Source organism: Salmo salar, chromosome 18 (genome assembly GCF_965601325.2).
Source record: "Salmo salar chromosome 18, fSalSal1, whole genome shotgun sequence".
Taxonomy (NCBI): Eukaryota; Metazoa; Chordata; class Actinopteri; order Salmoniformes; family Salmonidae; genus Salmo; species Salmo salar.
In genome coordinates, this window is record NC_138308.1 from 20,110,371 (window position 1) to 20,132,302 (window position 21,932).

General features: G+C 41.8%; 1 protein-coding gene across 1 annotated transcript in view; it reads left to right on the forward strand.

Annotated features, from left to right (window-relative positions):
* Positions 1 to 21,932, forward strand: part of LOC106577001 (protocadherin-15) — a 263,912-nt gene that overhangs the window by 113,956 nt on the left and 128,024 nt on the right. The window contains exons 14-18 of the mRNA XM_082964779.1: positions 1,326 to 1,475; positions 11,788 to 11,981; positions 13,623 to 13,755; positions 13,984 to 14,063; positions 19,974 to 20,067. Of these exons, the coding sequence (XP_082820905.1) occupies positions 1,326 to 1,475; positions 11,788 to 11,981; positions 13,623 to 13,755; positions 13,984 to 14,063; positions 19,974 to 20,067 (651 nt within the window). The remainder of the gene's footprint in view (positions 1 to 1,325; positions 1,476 to 11,787; positions 11,982 to 13,622; positions 13,756 to 13,983; positions 14,064 to 19,973; positions 20,068 to 21,932) is intronic.

Here is a 21,932-nt window from a genome sequence, read left to right on the forward strand (position 1 = left end):
TCTTAATTTTTACTATGTTCTAAAGGGTGGCTACTTAGGGTGGCTACTTTGAAGTCTCTCAAATTTAAAATATGGTTTAATTTGTTTAACACTTTTTTGGTTACTACATGATTCCATATGTGTTATTTTCATAGTTTCGATATCTTCACTATTATTCTACAATGTAGAAAATATTTAAAAAATAAAGAAAAACCCTTGAATGAGTAGGTGTGTGCAAACCTTTGACTGGAACTGTATATTCGGGACTCTGAAAGTGCTCGTTCTAATATTTATATATTTCTTAATTCCTTTTTTTTTAAATTGGGGGATTTGCATGTATTGTTTTGTTTTGTTTGGTATTACTGCACTGTTGGAGCTAGGAACATGAGCATTTAGCTACATCTGTGATAACATCTGCAAAATATGTGTACGCGACCAAAACAATTTGATTTGATTTTAGATTTGTACATGGACTTGTTGCTGTGATAACACACTGTACTAAGGATATGTGACTATTATCTTTGAAGAGTTTCATCAATAGTATGTTTACTATGTCTATGTTCAGGCTTTGATGGTTGCCATTTTGCCATTAGAATGATCCGGACTTATGAAAGAAATTGCTGCAATTTTAAATTCTTGAGCATCATGCAATTGTGTTATATTGTCTTGGGCAGGCAATGGTAAGAGAATAAGTGGTCCATTTAAATTGAAATCACACCTTTAATGTTCTGTATTCTGGCTTCAAGGGTTCTGTTTTGTTTGGTTGTCCTTTCTTTTGGGTTGCGCTCACTTACTGTGTGTGTATGTGTACGTCACAGGAGGTTGGTGGCAACTTAACTGGGGAGGACGGGCTTGTGGTAATGGCTGGGGCAGAATAAGTGGAATGGTATCGAATACATCAAACGCATGGTTTCAATGTGTTTAATGCCATTCCATTTGCTCCGTTCCGGCCATTATTATGAGCCGTTCTCCCCTCAGCAACCTCCTGTGGTTTATGTGTGTGTGTGTGTGTGTGTGTGTTTGTTTGTGTGAGGGTGTGCCTTTCTACAGTAAGTCTCAAAAGTTTGATTTAGTTTTGCACCCCTCCTGAGGAAAACCTCAACATCTGTGTTGTGAATTAAGCCAGGGGGACCGGCAATACCACATTAAAGTTGTACCCTTTACCCTTTTATGTACCCTTTATTTGTTCCTATTTACTCTGTTTTATCTCAGTTTTCTATTGTTTTTTAGTCAGGCACTTAAGTTGAAAAACGTAACACAAAAGGAAACTGGAAGAGAATTTGCAAGAAACAGGCTTTGTCCTAAAGGCAGGATTTGTACTGCTCTCACTGTTGTTCTGTGTATAGATGATGGCATCAGATGGGGTCCAGGAGAGCACGCGGGTGACTGTCAACATCCTGGTGATTGACGCCAATGACAACACTCCCACCTTCGGTGAAGTCTCCTACAGCGTTAAGGTGTTCACTGACATGCAGCAAGGAGAAACAGTACTACAGGTAATCAATACATATCTGTCTCTATGTTCCTGTCCCCTTTTCTCTCTGGCTCTCATTCTTCTCTGTTTCTCTTTATGTCTCTCTCTTGCGATCTTTCTCTTTCTGTCTCTCCTTTCCCTCGCTCTCTCTCTATTTCTCCTGCCTCTCTTTCTCTCTCACGTCCAGTTTCCGCAAACAATCCAGTGCCTTAGATCAACATTCCCAGCCCCAGAACAATCCACTCTTTCTTTGATCAGAGCTGATGACTCAAGAACAATCTACTTTCTTAATACAGTGGTCCAGACTCAAATATCATCAGCTCAATATTGACATAACTTGACGTAATACGCTACCATGAGTCAACAGTCAGGACTCCAAATCAATCTCCTCTCCTATAACAACAATTGTCACTGAAATAGCTCCAGGGTCCTCCCGAGGGGCGCAGCGGTCTAAGGCGCTGCATCGCACTGCTAGAGGCATTACTACAGACCCTGGGTCGATCCCGGGCTTTGTCGCAGCCTGCCGCAACCGGGAGACCCATGTGGCGGCACGCAATTGGCCCAATGTCATCTGGGTTAGGTTAGGTTAGGGGAGGGTTTGGCCCATTACACTCTAGCAAACTCCTTGTGGTGGGCGGGGCGCATGCACGCTGACTTCGGTCGCCAGCTGTATGTTGTTTCCTCTGACACATTGGTGCGGCTGGCTTCTGGGTTAAGCGAGCACTGTGGCTAGGCAGGGTTGTGTTTCGCAGGACGGATGGCTTTCAACCTTTGCCTCTCCCAAGTCCGTACAGGCATTGCAACGATGGGACAAGACTGTAACTACCAATTGGATAACACAAAAAAGGGGTTTAATTAATAAAAATATTTGCTCCAGGGAGATCTGGTTTATGGTTTGTCGTCATCTCTACAATATGTCTGAATGGATTGCAAAGTTTATTTAGTTTGACTCGGATTCTAGTTTGATTGGTTTAAAGGTTTGGCGTTGGGTTTGGTGTGTGTATGAGTGCATGCGTGCGCATTTGTGTTTAGGGTCAAATTGTTTCCAGCAGGAAGTCCCCACATTGACATATCTGGTTTTGTGGGGTTCGTTCAGCAGCAGTGTGCGTTTGTCTCTCATTTAGTAAGCAGAGCATGATCTCCCATCTCAGTCGCTCAGCACACAGTCACAAAAAAATGTCAGACACTGAAAAGGTCAAGTTTAATCTGTGTTTAAAATCAGCCGCCCAGCCCAGCTGAAATGAGGCCAGGGGTCACGTGCCGGATGGTGCAACCATTTAACCTGTTTTTATAAGCAATTTATATGAGAATCTCCTGGCCTCTAAGGAGACAGGTTTATTTGATGCTGCTGCTGCTATTTCATCTCTTAGACATCATAGCTCTATATGGAAAAAGGGTTCAGTAGGCTAGCCTAGCACGGATTAACACAGCAAGGCCATGCAGATATGCTGACGTTAAATTAAAGCCTGGCTATGGGTGCCACGAGTTCTAAACAGTGGGGTGTCCAAATGAATTGGCCAGAATGGAGGGGTGGCTGTTTCATTTTGGAGCTAGCACAGCATGGTTCTAAGATCTATTTAAAACAAAAAACGACATTTTAAGTAAGAAGTAGGCATTAGTCTGAAGCCAAAAAATAAACAAATTTCACATGAGCACCACAATGCCTACTGTACTCTACCCATGCTCTACTAAGGTTTTCCAGCACTCAGCTTTGACCTTCTACAGCAGCTATGTTGGTCTATTGTATTTCAAACAATGTGTAGGCAGGTTTCTTATAGTTTTTAAACATTCTCAAACAGTCTAATTCACACTCTTAGAGGAGGTGCTCCCACAATAATGTGATTTGTACCGCATACAAATTTAACTTCTCTAGGGCCAGTGGGACGATTTCGTCCCACCTACGTAACAGCCAGTGGAATCCCGTGGCGCGTTATTCAAATACCTTAGAAATGCTATTACTTCAATTTCTCAAACATATGACTATTTTACACCATTTTAAAGACAAGACTCTCGTTAATCTAACCACACTGTCCGATTTCAAAAAGGCTTTACAACGAAAGCAAAACATTAGATTATGTCAGCAGAGTACCCAGCCAGAAATAATCAGACACCCATTTTTCAAGCTAGCATATAATGTCACATAAACCCAAATCACAGCTAAATGCAGCACTAACCTTTGATGATCTTCATCAGATGACAATCTTAGGACATTATGTTATACAATACATGCATGTTTTGTTCAATCAAGTTCATATTTATATCAAAACCCAGCTTTTTACATTAGCATGTGACGTTCAGAACTAGCATACTTCCGGTGAATTTACTAAATTACTCACGATAAACGTTCACAAAAAAATAACAATTATTTTAAGAATTATAGATACAGAACTCCTTTATGCACTCGCTATGTCCGATTTTCAAATAGCTTTTCGGTGAAAGCACATTTTGCAATATTCTAAGTAGATAGCCCGGCATCACAGGGCTAGCTATTTAGAAACCCAACAAGTTTAGCCCTCACCAAAGTCAGATTTACTATAAGAAAAATGTTATTACCTTTGCTGTTCTTTGTCAGAATGCACTCCCAGGACTTCTACTTCAATAACAAATGTTAGTTTGGTTCCAAATAATCCATAGTTATATCCAAATAGCAGCGTTTTGTTCGTGCGTTCAAGACACTATCCGAAAGGCTAAAGAAGGGTGACGCGCACGACGCGTTTCGTGACAAATAAAATCTAAATTTTCCATTACCGTACTTCGAAGCATGTCAACCGCTGTTTAAATATTGGATTTTTCACACAGCACGCTAATCCCACCTTTTCAAGCTTTTTTTTATTATATGAAAACAAGCTTTGCTTTTATACTTCATACAAGACCATCATGCTTGATTGAGCGAGCTGTTTTGTCGTGTAGTAATGTGGTGTCTGCCTGTACTTTCTTAAACCTTTTTATTTAGCAATGTTTACGATAAGCCGATATATTGCTTGATCCGGCAATGCGGTCCAGAGTCTCCATACGGAGGGTGTGATGAAATGGTGGAGACTCCGGAGGCTTGCGTAGGCCAAATCAAGCTCTGTACCGCATCGCCATGCGCCTCCCACATTTTGCAGAGGGCTCTGTATAGCTCCGTATAACTCTGCATTGACATGATTGGTTGATGGTAGGTGGGGGGAGGTACGTCCTGTATAAACCAAAACGTTCTTCCTTGACAACTTCCTTCACAACAGCTCTGCTCTGCGAAGCGCAAGAAGTATGAATGCCGCATCACAGTAAATGCTGTACTGCCAATACAGACACCAGATTGACAATAAATCGGCGTTTACGCTTATGCTACGTACCCTGTCTTAAACGCATTATCTTGACACTATTTAAATGGAATGTCTGTTGATGACAGGAAGCTTTTGTTGTTCATTCACTCAGTACTGATTGAAAGTTTATTTCTATTGCTTTTTATTGTAAAAAAATGTAACAGTTGATGTATTGCAAACAGTCACATAGCTAAACAAATTAGGAAGCATTACATTTTCTTTTGATTGTGCAAAGTTTGCGCAACAAACAATGATATTGGTGTTGTTTAACCTGGGTGCACCCGGCTTGTTACACAAAATGGCAGATTCAAAAGAGAGGGAAAGGGAGGGGCATGTAAGAAAGAGCAGGAGAAAAAGGCAAAGGACTTCACTAATGCACATACAGCTGAGAATTTTGCTCATGGAAATGTGAATAGTTTGCACATGAACGGCCACTCATTCGAAAGAATTGCAATGTACATATTTACGTGTGTATGTCTTTGTTGTCTCTCTGTTGAAATCGCCGGTCTGTCTGGGGAGTAATTCGACCGAAAGTCTCTGGTTTGTCCACCAGAGATCAAAGTCATTCGTAGTTGTAGCTTGTTCAGCGGGCTGTGTTATAATGAATACGCCAGAGGTACCAATGGACGTTTGATAGGGAAATGTTCTTTAGAATGGATCTTTCAGAGTACCATACTAAAGTATTTAACCCCTGTGCGGCCTCCGTCCCGTATGCGTATCATATCGCTATTAGCATAACAAAATGTAATAATTAAAAAAATATATAATAATTTTCAAATTATATCGTTTTATAGATACACCTCTCCTGAATCGAACCACGTTGTCCGATTTCAAAAAGGCTTTACAGCAAAAGCAAAACATTAGATTATGTTAGAGGAGTATATCGTAAAAGTAGCCACATAGCCATTTTCCGACCAACCACATGCATCACAAATAACCAAAAAACAGCTAAATGCAGCACTAACCTTTGACAATCTTCATCAGATGACACACCTAGGACATCATGTTACACAATACATGCATTCTTTTGTTCGATAAAGTTCATATTTATATATAAAAACAGCATTTTACATCGGTGCGTAACGTTGACTAACTATTTTCCCTCAAATGCATCCGATAAAACAGAGCTACAATTTACTAAATTACTATTCGAAAACATTTTTAAAATGTAATATTGTCATTCTAAGATTTATAGATGAATATCTCTTGAAAGCACCTGTAATGCCAGATTTAAAAATAACTTTACTGGGTAATCACACTTTGCGATAAAAGGGGATGCGATACTCAGAACAATAGGCTAGCAATAGCAATAGGCTAGCCATCTTGGAACAATCGCATATCACATCTAGTCTTGTATACTATTGTCAATAATCCCTTACCTTTGGTTGTCTTCATCAGAAAGCACTTCCAGGAATCCCAGGTCCACAACAAATGTATTTTCGTTCGAAAAAATGACTCCTTTATGTTCCAAGAGCTTGTTCTTGTTAGCGCGTCTGAAGGCTGATCCAAATGCTTCGTCGGCCACGGGACAGCCATTTCGAGAAAATGCATTTTTTCCCCATTTAGGTTCGTCCAAACATGTCAAACATGGTATAACATAAATCTTCAGGGCGTTTTTCAACAAGAGAGCCAATAAGATTCGAGGGGGACGATTGCATTGTGTTTCAAAACGTTTCGAAAGGGGAGGGTAACCAGGGGCGCCGGCGTCATAATGGTGATGGCCCTCTCCGTGTGACCACGTTCCACAGCGTCTCATTCATTCAATTTTAACAGTAGAAGGCTCAAACCAATTTGTGAAGACTGGGGACATCTAGTGGAAGCAATAGGAAGTGCTCAATGAACCATAGCTCACGGTGTGATTAATAGGCAACGTGATGAAGTTGAGTTCGCAATTCAGAATTTCACTTCCTGTTTCCATCTGTCTCGGGGTTTTGACTGCCATGTGAGTTCTGTTATACTCACAGACACCATTCAAACAGTTTTAGAAACTTTAGGGTGTTTTCTATCCACAAGTATTAATTATATGCATATCCTAGCTTCTGAGTTTGAGTAGGAGGCCGTTTAAAATGCGCACTAATTTTTTTCAAAAATCGCTTTAGCGCCCCCTATCCTAGGGGAACGCCAAGAGGTTAAACAGCTGCATACTGAATGTTCCTGTGTACATCTTCTTTCCGCAAGAAAGTTTCAGAGTTTCTATCCATTTTGTACCTTTCAGCTCACGCTGTCCGTGTACTGGTCTTGTAGAATCTAACCATTCGTGATGTCCGGTTAACACCGTCCACCTGCATGTTCTGATGTACACTTTGTCACGCACTCTGGAAAAAGGGGCGTTCCATGACGCCGACATAAAGTCTGTGCTCACATGGGTGTGGTCATTGACTGGTTAAGACTTCATATGAAAACAATTATCTCACTAACATCACATTACATCTTCTCACAAATAGTTTCATATTTAATCCCATAAATTCCACAAAATCTGGATGTGAATCTGATCACTGGGAAATATACACATTCAGAGATACAGTTATGTTCTACTGTCCTTAGTTACATCACAAATTAGTAATGAATTCGACATGATTGTTCTTTAAGTACCCACGGACCCTTCCAACGGTTTGGATTACAGAAATATTGTTTCACTATCCAACCTTGGATGTCACAGTACTGCAAAATCTCTCTGTTGTAACGAAGGAATTTTTAACTTCCCTTTCATTGTGTGGGAGAGAGAGAGTTCCTGCAGGTATTTATGACCATCATAAAATGGCCAACTTCACCCCTCTCCCCCTCTGCAGGAGAGGGGGTGGGGGGGGGTCTGGCACATATGAAGTCATGACACCAATCTACTGCCAATGTTTGTCTGTGTGCTCGATTTTATACACCTGTCAGCAACGGGTGTGGCTGAAATAACTCAATCCACTCATTTTAAGGGGTATCCACATACTTTTGTATATATAGTGTATATTGTCAACATTGAGTTGTGCCGGTGCATGATCCATCCATACAGCTAACATTAACGTTACAGCTTTGTTGGCTTGTAGTTAGCTCACGTTACTGGCTAACTTTATTTGGCTAGCTAACTGGCAATAGCAGCCAAGGACATCTTATTTGTGCTTATTTCAGGCAAGTGTCAAGTCTCAATGCCAACAGTTTACACAGATGATTTCAGCCATGTGAAAACCCTTCCATAGCAAAATATAGCTAACTTCCTGTTCTTGTAGCTTCTTGTAGCTTGCCTCCCATCCGACTGGAGTTGGCTAGCTACTATCGCTGTTGCTGCACAACCCAAGTGATTTGGTTAGGTTTTAGAACTCTGAGATTCAGCTGAAAAAAATCTAGGATTGTCAGACTACAAAAGTTAGCACATCGTTGGTTCTTAATCGACAGAAATGAGCATGTGAGAGGGATAAATTATACATTTAATAAAAAGTGTTGCACCTACAAACATAATCAGTCTGAAAGGTGGCAAGTCTAATGGTTACTTTATGGACCCTGTCGCCTCGTTGTAACCCAATGTCTAGAATTTGATAAAGGTTTGGGCAAAAAGTGGTCTGACAACCCTAATGCTAAAGACCCTGTCAAAAATCCCTTATAGTGGTTCTCGGTAACGGCTGAACACATCATGACAAGAGGCGGGAAGTGTGTTGTGTACCTCCAAGTTGATTTGATAATTTTCATCTACATTGGTGTCATATTGGCTTAGATGTGATGGTAGGGAGATTTTATTTAACATTGAGCTTCAAGTTACCAATGCATATGCATTTACATTTACATTTACGTCATTTAGCAGACACTCTTATCCACAATTTAGCAGGGGCTATCATCCCCACAATAATAACTTTGGTGTGTACAGATTTACCATATCTGATATCTGCTACATCTAAAGACATACTTTTATGTAAAATATTTATCTGCTTCTAATGACGAGATGGGTTCAAATCGTTTTTTTTTCTCCAAATACTTTGAGCATTTGATTGAGCCTGCCTGCACTAGCAGCTGGGCAGGGTTTTCACTTTTGGGATTATTCCATCTCTTCTGTAGCACCAGACAAACTGGTGCTACAGTTTGAAGTGCAAATGAATTACTTGAAAGGAAACAATACTATTTGAACCCAGGTCCGATAATGACATCAGATGTAGTATCAGACAGACATAATAAAGGGGCAGTGCAATAACAAAACTAAAATTGTGAAAATTATGTTAATGCCCTTTTTGTGTAAGAGTTGCTTGAAAAAAAATGCTGGAATTTCAACCTGTTCGGTGGGATTGAGTTTTTGGCCCAGATCATGACAGCACAATCTGATCTGTTTATTCTGACCAGTGACCAGTCATTTTTTATATGCATATATATCCTCCTACTTTGAAGGGATAAGCGGGTAGGCTGATTGAAAACCAAGCATTAAAAAAACACCTCCTCTCAATTAAGGCTTTTTTTTGTCTGCCCAATTCAATCGTGAAGTAGTCAAGACTATCGGTAAAGGGTTTGGCTTCTGAGACCACTTGGAAATAAATCATAATCACCAAAGCTTTATTAAAATATAAAGTTTGAGAGGAATAAAACAGTGAGCTGACGTTCCCTTTTTATCTATGCATTGTTGGCAGGCCCACATTATTTGAGCAATGCAGGTCCTGTTTTGGATGTAAGTAAAACCCCCTCCATGATGTAGGCTACGTGTCCATTCCCATCATGAAACGAGAGATGAGAAACTCTGTGAATTCTGGTGAACCTCGTATTTAGAAGTTATCTGTCACCTGTAAAAGTTGCTTGTTTTCTGTTTATTCTTATTACAACAAACATTTATTAGAAAGATTCTCCTTCCTGGTTTTATTGTGACAACGTCCGTGCCGCGTTTGCAATGCAACTTCTGGAGATGTGTGAATGAGATCTGATCTGTAAAATGGTTCCGATTATATTCATAAAACATAGGCCTATTTGGGAGCAGTACAACAGTGAGTGGACATTCTCCCTTTCTCTTTATATTGGATCTTTGTCCAGCTACTGTGAAAAGTTTGGATGTGCATAAAACCACCCCCATGGTCTACGTTGTTTTAATATTATATGCCAACGGGGAGAAATTATGGTGCCTGTAAGTGTGACATAGCCTATTTGTTGTTTCTTTTTGTTTAGAATTTGATTATAATTATTTGTTCTCTTTTTAGGCCTTATCAATAATGAATTTAATCTTGCTTATTGACAATGTTTGGCATGTCCATGCTCAGCCATATTGCAATTTACAGTAGGCCTAGCCCTTATATCAGTGTGAATGCTATTGAAGCCATGCAATTACTAGAACCATGTGGACTGCAAATGGGTTCAAATTAACACATTTGGCAAAGATACTGTAGGTCTACATTTTGTTATTTTGTTTCTGTAAGCCATTTAACAAACGTTAATGCACTAATATTGGAATTGGACTTGATTCCAAGGCAATACATAACATTCCGTAAATACACAACTTAAAGCAAACACATATTTCCCCTTGGAGCACGTTCTGATTGGCTAGTAAGGGGCCAAGCCTCGACACACCCACAACTTGTTTATTCATCAAAACCAAGACCTTTCACGCCAACGCCAGCAAGTGTGCCAATAATTGTAATTGTGAAAATATAAAAATGATTTCTGACACACCACTGAACCTATAGCGCTACCACCTGCTCTTGGATTTACCCTTGCGTTAGGTTTGTTAAAATGGAGCCCATAGATTCTCACTCAATTAGGATCAATATTTTAGAAGGGAGAAGTTGTTTGCTGTAGCAGTTAGAAAAGGTCAATAGGTCTGTATACACACTAGTGGTGTGCGGGTATAGCCCATCTGCAACTGCCCAACTATATCTGATAAAGTGAAAATCTGAGGCCTGCACCCAACCCAAACCAGCAAATATAGAAAATGCAATATAGGCTACAAACACTGCAGAAATATATATTTGTTTACTTTTCTGGCTCTTTATTTTCAATTTTCTTGAATTAAACTTCAACTATGTCCTTTTTGCCTCTATGGATTGACTTTAACTTTTTCTGCCCTTCCTAAAAGCATTATTTGGCGATTGGCTGTGTAGGCTATTTGGCGCACGTGTACAATTAAATCCTAAAGTTGAGGCGTATGCAGTAATACCAGATAGCCTAAAATAATTAAAGAAAAACCTCAATGTAGCCTATATAAAGAACACAATAGTTATACATTTATGACATTTTTAAGGTATTGTTTCTCTTTATTCAACCCATCCGTCACCCACCCGCCCTTCAGCCACATAATATTTAATGACCCTAAACCTGTCTGTCCCGCGGATATATCCGCTAGGATGGCGGGTTATGAGTCAACCCACTCATCACTAATACGCACAGCTTGTAAGAGCACCCGTCTGGTAAATGTCACTCATTGTATGCCGGTCCTGTACACATAACATTATAAAAACAGGTGGGGCCCTCTCACGAATCACTATTGCCTGCCTAGAAACATTTTCAACTCAGTTTAATAAATTGAATAGTTGGCGGCTTTGAATGTTGATTTTAGGGCCCTTCACACCCTGCTGAGATACACTGAATTCTTCCTCTCTCACACTGACACACTCTCTCTCTCTCTCTCTCTCTCTCTCTCTCTCTCTCTCACACTGACTCTCTCTCTCTCTCTCACACTGACTCTCTCTCTCTCACACACTGACTCTCTCTCTCTCTCTCTCTCTCTCTCTCTCTCTCTCTCTCTCTCTCTCTCTCTCACACACTGACTCTCTCTCTCTCTCTCTCACACTGACTCTCTCTCTCTCTCTCTCTCTCTCACACTGACTCTCTCTCTCTCTCTCTCTCTCACACTGACTCTCTCTCTCTCACACTGACTCACTCTCTCTCTCTCTCTCTCTCTCTCTCACACTGACTCTCTCTCTCTCTCTCTTTCACACTGACTCTCTCTCTCTCTCTCACACTGACTCTCTCTCTCTCTCTCTCTCTCACACTGACTCACTCTCTCTCTCTCTCTCTCTCTCTCTCTCACACTGACTCTCTCTCTCTCTCTCACACTGACTCTCTCTCTCTCTCTCTCAGCTGATGGCATTGGATGCTGATGAGGGGTTAAACGGTCTGGTGACCTATGAGATCCTTGCCGGAGCGCAGGGTGTTTTCATCATCAATAACCGCACTGGACGAATCACCATCGCACCCGGGATAGCCCTCAGCGTGGGCCGTTCTTACGCCCTCACAGTGAAGGCTGCGGACAATGCACCAGAGATCCAGAGAAGGTACATTCATTTCATTCATTCATTTTTATATCTATTTGTTCTTTCAGCCTTTCTTTTGCTCAATCACACCTTTCATTTATTAATGTGTTTATTAAAATGACTGTATATTAATATCTATGGATTATTTTTGATGTAAAATCTTGTTTCTTACTCAGTTTTTCATTTTTCGGACTTCTTCAGTTGACCAAGTATTCAGTTATTCATTAAGTCAGGATTTCATACATGTATTCATCCATCTTATTTAGTCGTTGTTCCATCTGATTGTTTATTCCTACTGTACAGTCACTTGTAGGTCTATTCAATTCATGCATATAGAATCAATGTATTCTTTATTGAATGTGTGTATTTTTATTTATTTCACCTTTATTTAACCAGGTAGGCAAGTTGAGAACAAGTTCTCATTTACAATTGCGACCTGGCCAAGATAAAGCAAAGCAGTTCGACAACATACAAAAACACAGAGTTACACATGGAGTAAAACAACATACAATCAATGATGCAGTAGAAGAAAAAAATATTTAAAAAAATAAAAATAAAAAAAGACTATATACAATGTGAGCAAATGATGTGAGATAAGGGAGGTAAAGGCAAAAAAATGCCATGGTATTGAGTAATGTATCCGCTGTGATTGAAGGTGTCAATGGTAAGAGGCTGTATGAAGACATATTTGACTGGCTGTTGAGACAAACTGTTTAGAATCAAGTATCAGATGGCCTCATTCTTACAGACATCAGAAATACATCTTTGTCATGTATTTCTCTTTATTTTCAACTATCATTGATAATGGTGTGTTGCTTTTTATGTAATTGGTGCCTCATATTCCTGTTGGTAAGTAGCAAGTGACTAGCAAACACTTCTGAAAGTTTATTTGGACTATCTTAGCTAAGGCTAAAAGCTCAAACGTTACGTCAGTATTGGGGTTTTGAACAGAAAGAGGTGACGCCTGCAGTAGAATGGGTTTTGCTGAAGATAGTTTGCCATGACTGGGTCAGACTGTGCAAACACAAATCTATTGGCCTTGGCAAACAGTGCCTCTGTATGCATACTGTTCAGCAGCTTTTTCAAGATAACACATTTAGGCTACCGGTTGGAAACTGAAGCACTTTCTTCACGATAGCTCCTTGTTTCTGTAAGAGCTTTCAATATGCTATATACAATATCATATTTATCTTACTGTATATGAGGGCACGGCTCCCTTCTCATTGGCTTGTTCACCTACCTTTATCAGCCTCTTTAAGCATGATGTCCTTGTTGGATGCCAGGAAACCCATGACAACCTTCAATTCCCTGATGAACCACCACTGTACTATTACACTTGCGCTCTAATATATTGGTACCAATATATTGGTACTTGCACGATTCACAATTTTTCAATAAGTTTAAATTGAAAAAAATGTCGGTGTTCACGTGTGTATATGTTTAATTGACAACTGCACTGGACCAAGAAAATATTGAGTAAAAAAATGGCCAGGACTAAATTATTCAGAATTCAAATTAATTTGTTTGGAGACAGTTGTGTAATGTGTAATGTTTCTCACCTGTGGTAATTTGGAGGTGCCTACAGGGTAGCAATAGTCATTGAACCTGAAAACCAGACCATTACCTTTACTTCCGACCTCTTGTTGCCCTCCACCCCTCCAGGAGCTCTATCACCACGGTGTACATCGAGGTGCTGCCCCCCAACAACCAGAGCCCCCCACGCTTCCCCCTCTTCATCTACAACCTGGAGGTCAGCGAGGCCATGCGGATAGGAGCCATCCTGCTCAATCTACAGGTGAGAGACACACAGCAGGGGTCAAAGGTCACATAACTAGATCGATGGAGGTCAGGAGAGGGCAATGTTTTTACTCAGGTTGAGATCATGGAAGTATGGATTATCAGATGTATGGATTATCAGATGTACTGTAATATCATATGATTTAACAGATTTTAAGCATTTGTGTTGGCGGTGGAAGTAAACACATCCTTGATTTCTATCTTCTGTTCTTGTTGTTTTTCATAGGCCACGGACAGAGAGAATGACCCAATCACATACCAGATTTTGAGTGGGGATATCCAGCAAGTCTTCAACCTCTCTAAAACGTAATATGGATGGATGGATGATTCAGAAAAGCATTTGTGCCTTGTCTTGTTTCAGTCCTTGAGAATGAGAAATATTAAAGTTGTTAGTATGAGTAATGACTGTGTGGAAATATACACTGCTCAAAAAAATAAAGGGAACACTAAAATAACACATCCTAGATCTGAATGAATGAAATAATCTTATTAAATACTTTTTTCTTTACATAGTTGAATGTGCTGACAACAAAATCACACAAAAATAATCAATGGAAATCCAATTTATCAACCCATGGAGATCTGGATTTGGAGTCACACTCAAAATTAAAGTGGAAAACCACACTACAGGCTGATCCAACTTTGATGTAATGTCCTTAAAACAAGTCAAAATTAGGCTCAGTAGTGTGTGTGGCCTCCACGTGCCTGTATGACCTCCCTACAACGCCTGGGCATGCTCCTGATGAGGTGGCGGATGGTCTCCTGAGGGATCTCCTCCCAGACCTGGACTAAAGCATCCGCCAACTCCTGGACAGTCTGTGGTGCAACGTGGCGTTGGTGGATGGAGCGAGACATGATGTCCCAGATGTGCTCAATTGGATTCAGGTCTGGGGAACGGGTGGGCCAGTCCATAGCATCAATGCCTTCCTCTTGCAGGAACTGCTGACACACTCCAGCCACATGAGGTCTAGCATTGTCTTGCATTAGGAGGAACCCAGGGCCAACCGCACCAGCATATGGTCTCACAAGGGGTCTGAGGATCTCATCTCGGTACCTAATGGCAGTCAGGCTACCTCTGGCGAGCACATGGAGGGCTGTGCGGCCCCCCAAAGAAATGCCACCCCACACCATGACTGACCCACTGCCAAACCGGTCATGCTGGAGGATGTTGCAGGCAGCAGAACGTTCTCCACGGCGTCTCCAGACTCTGTCACGTCTGTCACATGTGCTCAGTGTGAACCTGCTTTCATCTGTGAAGAGCACAGGGCGCCAGTGGCAAATTTGCCAATCTTGGTGTTCTCTGGCAAATGCCAAACGTCCTGCACTGTGTTGGGCTGTAAGCACAACCCACACCTGTGGACGTCGGGCCCTCATACCACCCTCATGGAGTCTGTTTCTGACCGTTTGAGCAGACACATGCACATTTGTGGCCTGCTGGAGGTCATTTTGCAGGGCTCTGGCAGTGCTCTGGCGGTCCTGCTGCTGGGTTGTTGCCCTCCTACGGCCTCCTCCACGTCTCCTGATGTACTGGCCTGTCTCCTGGTAGCGCCTCCATGCTCTGGACACTACGCTGACAGACACAGCAAACCTTCTTGCCACAGCTCGCATTGATGTGCCATCCTGGATGAGCTGCACTACCTGAGCCACTTGTCTGGGTTGTAGACAACGTCTCATGCTACCACTAGAGTGAAAGCACCGCCAGCATTCAAAAGTGACCAAAACATCAGCCAGGAAGCATAGGAACTGAGAAGTGGTCTGTGGTCACCACCTGCAGAACCACTCCTTTATTGGGGGTGTCTTGCTAATTGCCTATAATTTCCACCTGTTGTCTATTCCATTTGCACAACAGCATGTGAAATGTATTGTCAATCAGTGTTGCTTCCTAAGTGGACAGTTTGATTTCACAGAAGTGTGATTGACTTGGAGTTACATTGTGTTGTTTAAGTGTTCCCTTTATTTTTTTGAACAGTGTATTTTAAGAAACTATTCACAAAATGAGGCACAATTATCCTAACGAGACTCTTGTCTAGAATGTGCCCTGAGTCAATGGCCTGTACAATTAACCTAACTTGTTACATTTGGACAAGGGCAAAATTCAGAACATTCACATCTGTCCCCGAGACTGACAGGATTATGTGGATACTTTTTCTAATTGGATTTGAAGCAACAAATTACTGGGTTCACTAAAAGCTTGGTGGTACAAAAACTTAACATGAGACACTTTGAAAAGAGCCAATGCCTATTATGACTTTTTAATAGGTGCTTTATGTGAAACAGATTCAGATCAGCTTTGAAACTTTATAGTGAAACTATGGCTTGTTTAGGCTACAAAAACATGTAATATGTAAATAATGATGGCAGCAATAAATACAGTGCATTCGGGAAGTATTCAAACCCCTTGACTTTTTCCAAATTTTGTTATGTTACAGCCTTATTCTAAAATATATTTTCCAAATTGTTTTCCTCATCAATCTACACAAAAACACCCCATAATGACAAAGCAAAAACAGATTTGTTTCTTTTTTAGCAAAAAAAATACAAATATATATTACATTTACATAAGTAGTCAGACTCTTTACTCAGAACTTTATTGATGCACCTTTGGCAGCGATTACAGCCTTGAGTCTTCTTGGGTATGACGCTACAAGCTTGGCACACCTGTATTTTGGGAGTTTCTCCAATTCTTCTCTGCAGATCCTCTCAAGCTCTGTCAGTTTGGATGGGGAGCGTCGCTGCACGGCTATTTTCAGGTCTTTCCAGAGATCGGGTTCATGTCCGGGCTCTGGCAAGGCCACTCAAGGACATTCAGAGACTTGTCCCAAGGCTACTCCTGCTATGTTTTGGCTGTTTGCTTAGGTTTGTTGTCCTATTGGAAGGTGAACCTTTGCCGCAGTCTGAGGTCCTGAGCACTCTGGATCAGGTTTTCATCAAGGATCTCTCTGTACTTTGCTTCGTTCATCTTCCCCTTGATCCTGACTAGTCTCCCAGTCCTTTCCGCTGAAAAAACATCCCCACAGCATAATGCTGCCACCACCATGCTTCCTCGTAGGGATGGTGCTAGGTTTCCTCCAGACATGTCACTTGGCATTCAGGCCAAAGAGTTCAATCTTGGTTTCATCAAACCAGAGAATCTTGTTTCTCATGGTCTGAGAGTACTTTAGGTGCCTTTTGACAAACTCCAAGCGGGCTGTTATGTGCCTTTTACTGAGAAGTGGCTTCCGTCTGTCCACTCTACCATAAAGGCCTGATTGGTGGAGTGCTGCAGAGATGGTGGTACTTCTGGAAGTTTCTCATATCTCCACAGAGGAACTCTGGAGCTCGGTTAGAGTGACCATCAGGTTCTTGGTCACCTCCCTGACCAAGGCCCTTCTCCCGGATTGCTCTGTTTGGCCAGGTGGCCAGCTCTAGGAAGAGTCTTGGTGTTACTAAACTTCTTCCATTTAGGAATGATGGAGGCCACTGTGTTCTTGGGGACCTACAATGCTGCAGACATTTTTGGGCACCCTTCTCCAGATTTGTGCCTCGACACAATCCTGTTTCGGAGCTCCACGGACAATTCCTTCAACCTCATGGCTTGGTTTTTGCTCTGACATGCACTGTCAACTGAGGGACCTTATATAGACAGGTGTTTGCCTTTCCAAATCATGTCCAATCAATTGAATTTACCACAGGTGGACTCCAATCAAGTTGATGAAACATCTCATGGATGATCAATGGAAACAGGATGCACCTGAGCTCAAAGTCAGTCTGAATACTTTTGTAAATAAGATATTTCTGTTTTTTGTTTTTAATACATTTGCAAACAAAAAAAAATCTGTTTGGCTTTGTCATTGTGAGTTATTGTGTGTAGATTGATGAGGAACATGTTTTATTTAATCAAATATAGAATAAGGCTGTAACGTAACAAAATGTGGAAAAAGGGAAGAGGTCTGAACACATTCCGAATGCACTGTATATTAAGAACAGAACAAAAACACCCTGGGTCAACTGCATCTATCATCATCCATGTTTAGAAAACAGCTTTATGAGCTAGCAGGTGGAAGTCCTCTACAACATCCTCCCCTATAGCCTAGAAGCACAGACAGTCCTCAGCCTCACTGAGTTGTTACACGTGTCACTATGTGAAAAAGAGAAGAAGGGGAGGAGGAGGTGGAGAAGGAGGATACAACCAGAAAGAAGATGAAAATTGTCATCAGCCACCCACTGCCAATACAGTCTGTCAGAGCAAGGCATGGGAGAGGAGGCGGAGGGGGTGGAGTGAGAGAGGGATGGAGGCGAGAGGAGAAACACCATAAAATATTTACGAGGCGAGTGCTGTTTACTGCCCCTTAAATAAACAAGGAAATGAAGTGGGAAGTGTCCCATGCAATGGCGCCGCGGTGAGGAGACATGGGGAGACTGAAAACAAGGTACCCTTTCAGCCATTTTTTTCTCTAATTCATTAAAGCCTCTCCCAGCCATGCCAGGAAGGCTTGTTTAGGCATTGTTTCCCCCTCTTTTATTTTAGTTTGTTTACTCTTAATCTTTCTCCATGTTGGAGCGACTGTTTGTATGGAGGGATGATTACTTTGCGCAGGCCCGGTGGTGGCAGCAGTAAGAAAAGATGTGACAATATCTCCAGGACTCTGAGACAACTGTGGTTGGTAAAGGAATCTCTCCCCGAGCAGATACAATTGACGTCTTCCTAAAACAAGCGCTTATCCTACTGTGTCTTTTGGAGAGGTCGAATGGTTACACATTACTATAACAGCCCTCAGCAGATTTACTGTATAAGTACCCCACTGTATATTCCCCTAACCAGGTGCTGGGGGCTTCTGATGAATCGAATGATAATTAACCGGTAATGTATGCTTGATGAGTATGCAAGATAATTATGGCAACCTAGTCAGAGCTGCTCTCTCATTTTTCAAGCCCATCCAGAACTCTTGAGGGGGATGACGGGGCGGCATAGGTTTTGTGCAGCGTAGGATGTTCAGATTCAGGCCACATATGGTGCTGGTTTGATACGGCTATATGAATAATGGGCTCCTTGGTCTATAACCCCCTCTAAATGGAGCAGGTTCCCCAGAGGCATGATGGGTAGAGACAGAGAAACTCAACCTCAGATCTTTTCCCACTTTTAGCCAGGAATAGAGAGCAAAGATCACTACAACAAGGCCTGGACACATTACTCGTATGATACACACAAATATACTACAGAGTCAAAGAGAGGACATACATGTAGAATAGCAGATACCAGAGATCATATGTTCAGTCCTGGGGAAAAAACGTACAGGTTCATGCACATGGAAAGAAGCAAATATGGTGTGCAGAATCACTCACATGCAGCACGACCTTCCTACACTTGCCCTCCACTGTGTGCCCTCCACTATCAATCTGACAACAGCTTTCTCTCTCTAGGATCTCTCCTGTAGCTGCTGGCCGCTATCATACGTGATCAGTGTCCTCTCAAACAGGGTCGGAGTAGAGTTCACAACTTCGAGCAGCTTGGGATGGATTCCCTGTTGTCTGAGAAGCAAAGATCATCATCATCATCATCATTATTATAATCATCATATTCAAGTTCAGCTTCACTGCTCTTTGTCCCCAGGGCTTCATTCTGTGCAGAAGATGGATTTTAGGCCTTTGTGGCCATGGGCACAACAGCTTGGCTGTGGAAGACACTGCTCTGCATTTTTATGCTGTTTGGAGAAAAATGTACTTGGCCTTGTGAACGCCAGCTCAATCGGTGGCGGAGAGGTGTACGGGCCATAACTAAGAGAACTCACTTGGAAAATTGACAACTTTAATCAAGCTTGGAGCTGGTCCTCTCAGGCTGTGATGCATTGGGGGGCCAGACAGACAGGCGAGGAAGTGTAGGCTCTGGCTGACCTGCCTGGTCAAAGAAGCTTTAAATTATAGCCATGAGAGTGCAGGTGGAAAGGAGGAAAATGTGAAGCTGCATGTTTCCGTCTGTGTTTCCAATCATGTGAGTGTGTTTGTGTGTGTCTGAGTGTGAGAGAGAGAGAGAGAGACAGAAAGAGAGAGAGAGGTGTGCAGAGAAAGTGTGTTCATGCCTCAAGTACACCTGCTCATTATACTGTACTGTAGCTTATCCAGTCATTGCAGATCCACTAGCGAGGAAACCAACAAATCCTGGATGGATTTAGTAGAGCATGGGTTTTGCTGTTGACTAATGCTGCTGTGTGTTGTGTGTTGTTGTCTCTCCCTCTACAGGATAGGCCTGCTGCTTTTGGGGAAGCCTCTGGACAGGGAGACAACTGACCAGTACCGTCTCATCGTCACTGCCTCTGATGGCAATCCAGGCGGGGTGAGAATCTTTTATTCAGTTAGTAAGGGTGCAACGGTACACGTACCAAACCGTTCTGTATGGGGACCTGCCTCTTAAAAAATGTCCGGTTTTTCTGTTAAAAGAGCCTATGTGCACATTGTAATCAAAATTCTAATCTGAATTGGCACATTTCAAACTATCCTTTTGTGAGGCGCAGCCGGGAACTAGTTCTGTATGATGGCAAGTGGTTTGGTTGATAAACCAGAATTGGAGGATCTTACATCATCGTTTAAATGTCCAGTTTGGGAAGATTTTGCTCTTCCCATTAGATTAAATTGGCAATGGACAGAGAGTTGTGGATAAAACGTTAACAGTATGTTGCCACGTTCAACACAAATACCCTATGCAGCTGCTAACACCTCAAAATTGAGCGCAAACTTGAATGCCGAAATCACCCCAGTATACCGGAACAAGACAGAAATGCAAATAAACAACAACACAACACCGTCTCCCCTCTGCATTCAAACAGCCCTTGGCAGCTGATTCTGACCGGGCCAAAGAAATTACAAGAGCGATAGGTAGGTTATATTTATATGTTTTACAGTCTATGGTTTATAGCCGCGGATATGCGCCCAGTCTCTGTGGTTGAGAATAGGGGTTTTCAGCACCTCGTGTAAGTACTCAAGACACTTTACGAACTTCCCTCTTGCACCCATATCAGGAAACATGTAGTACACGTTCTATATAAGCAAACCATAGCCGAAATGTTTGCCCTTAATTAACAGCAGCAGCCCATCACGTTACCCCGGAGTGGGAGATGGACCATGCCACAGATACGCATCTGGCACAGAAGGAGGCAGTGTCATGGTGCGTTCTAACCAAGTGGGAATTTACATCATACGACTGAGAAAAGCCACTTCAATGGCCTCCAACTGGTAATTACTAGTGGGAAACTTGTCTTTCTTCCTAACCACCCACTTCTCCCATAAGGTGACCTCTGACGTCACCTACTAAGGAAATGGCCTTATAAAAGCATTTTCGGCAGTTAAGTGCAACAACAAACATTATTTACAAAAAGTTTTGGTTTTTGAACTCTATAAATTACAAGCATGACAGCTGTACTTTTAGTTTATGGTTGGCACAGTTTGTTGGCCATTACCCAATCGGCGTTTCTCAACATGTTCAAATCACATGAATGCATCCAATTGGTATTTACGACTTCACTGGTAAATTCCCACCTCCCACATGGTTACAAACGCAGCATCAGAGTGGAAACTTGAGATGCCCAACACAACAATCCTGTCACAACAGACAATGCAAGGAACATTGTGAATGCTGAACATTGTGAATGACATTTAATTTTCCTGCTGTACCGAAACCGTACCGAACAGTGATCTCAAAACCACAATATGTACTGAACTGTGGGTTTGGTGAACCGTTACACCCATGTAATTTAGGGAATTGGATGGAACGATGGATTGGTTGATTGATTGACACAATTTCTGTAAAGGTCTGACTTCCGATGATTTATACAAAGATCACAGCTAGGATACAGGCCTTTATAGTTATTTCCTTGAAGCTCATGCTAGGTCTTCAGAGATAGATAAACATGCACTTTACTGTGAGAAGACTATCCTATACAGTGTTAAAGGGATACTTCAGGATTGAGGCTCTTGAGGCTCTTTATCTACTTCTCCAGAGTCAGATGAACTAATTGATACCATTTTTATGTCTCTGTGTCCAGTATGAAGGACGTTAGAGGTAGTTTCACGAGCCAAAGCTAACTAGCGTGAAAGACAGCATTTATGCATTTTCTAAGAAGACAGTATGATGGTAGAGGAGGACAGAGGGAGAAAATGAGGCTACACAATGCGCAGAAAGAAAGTCAGAGTGGGAGTGACAGA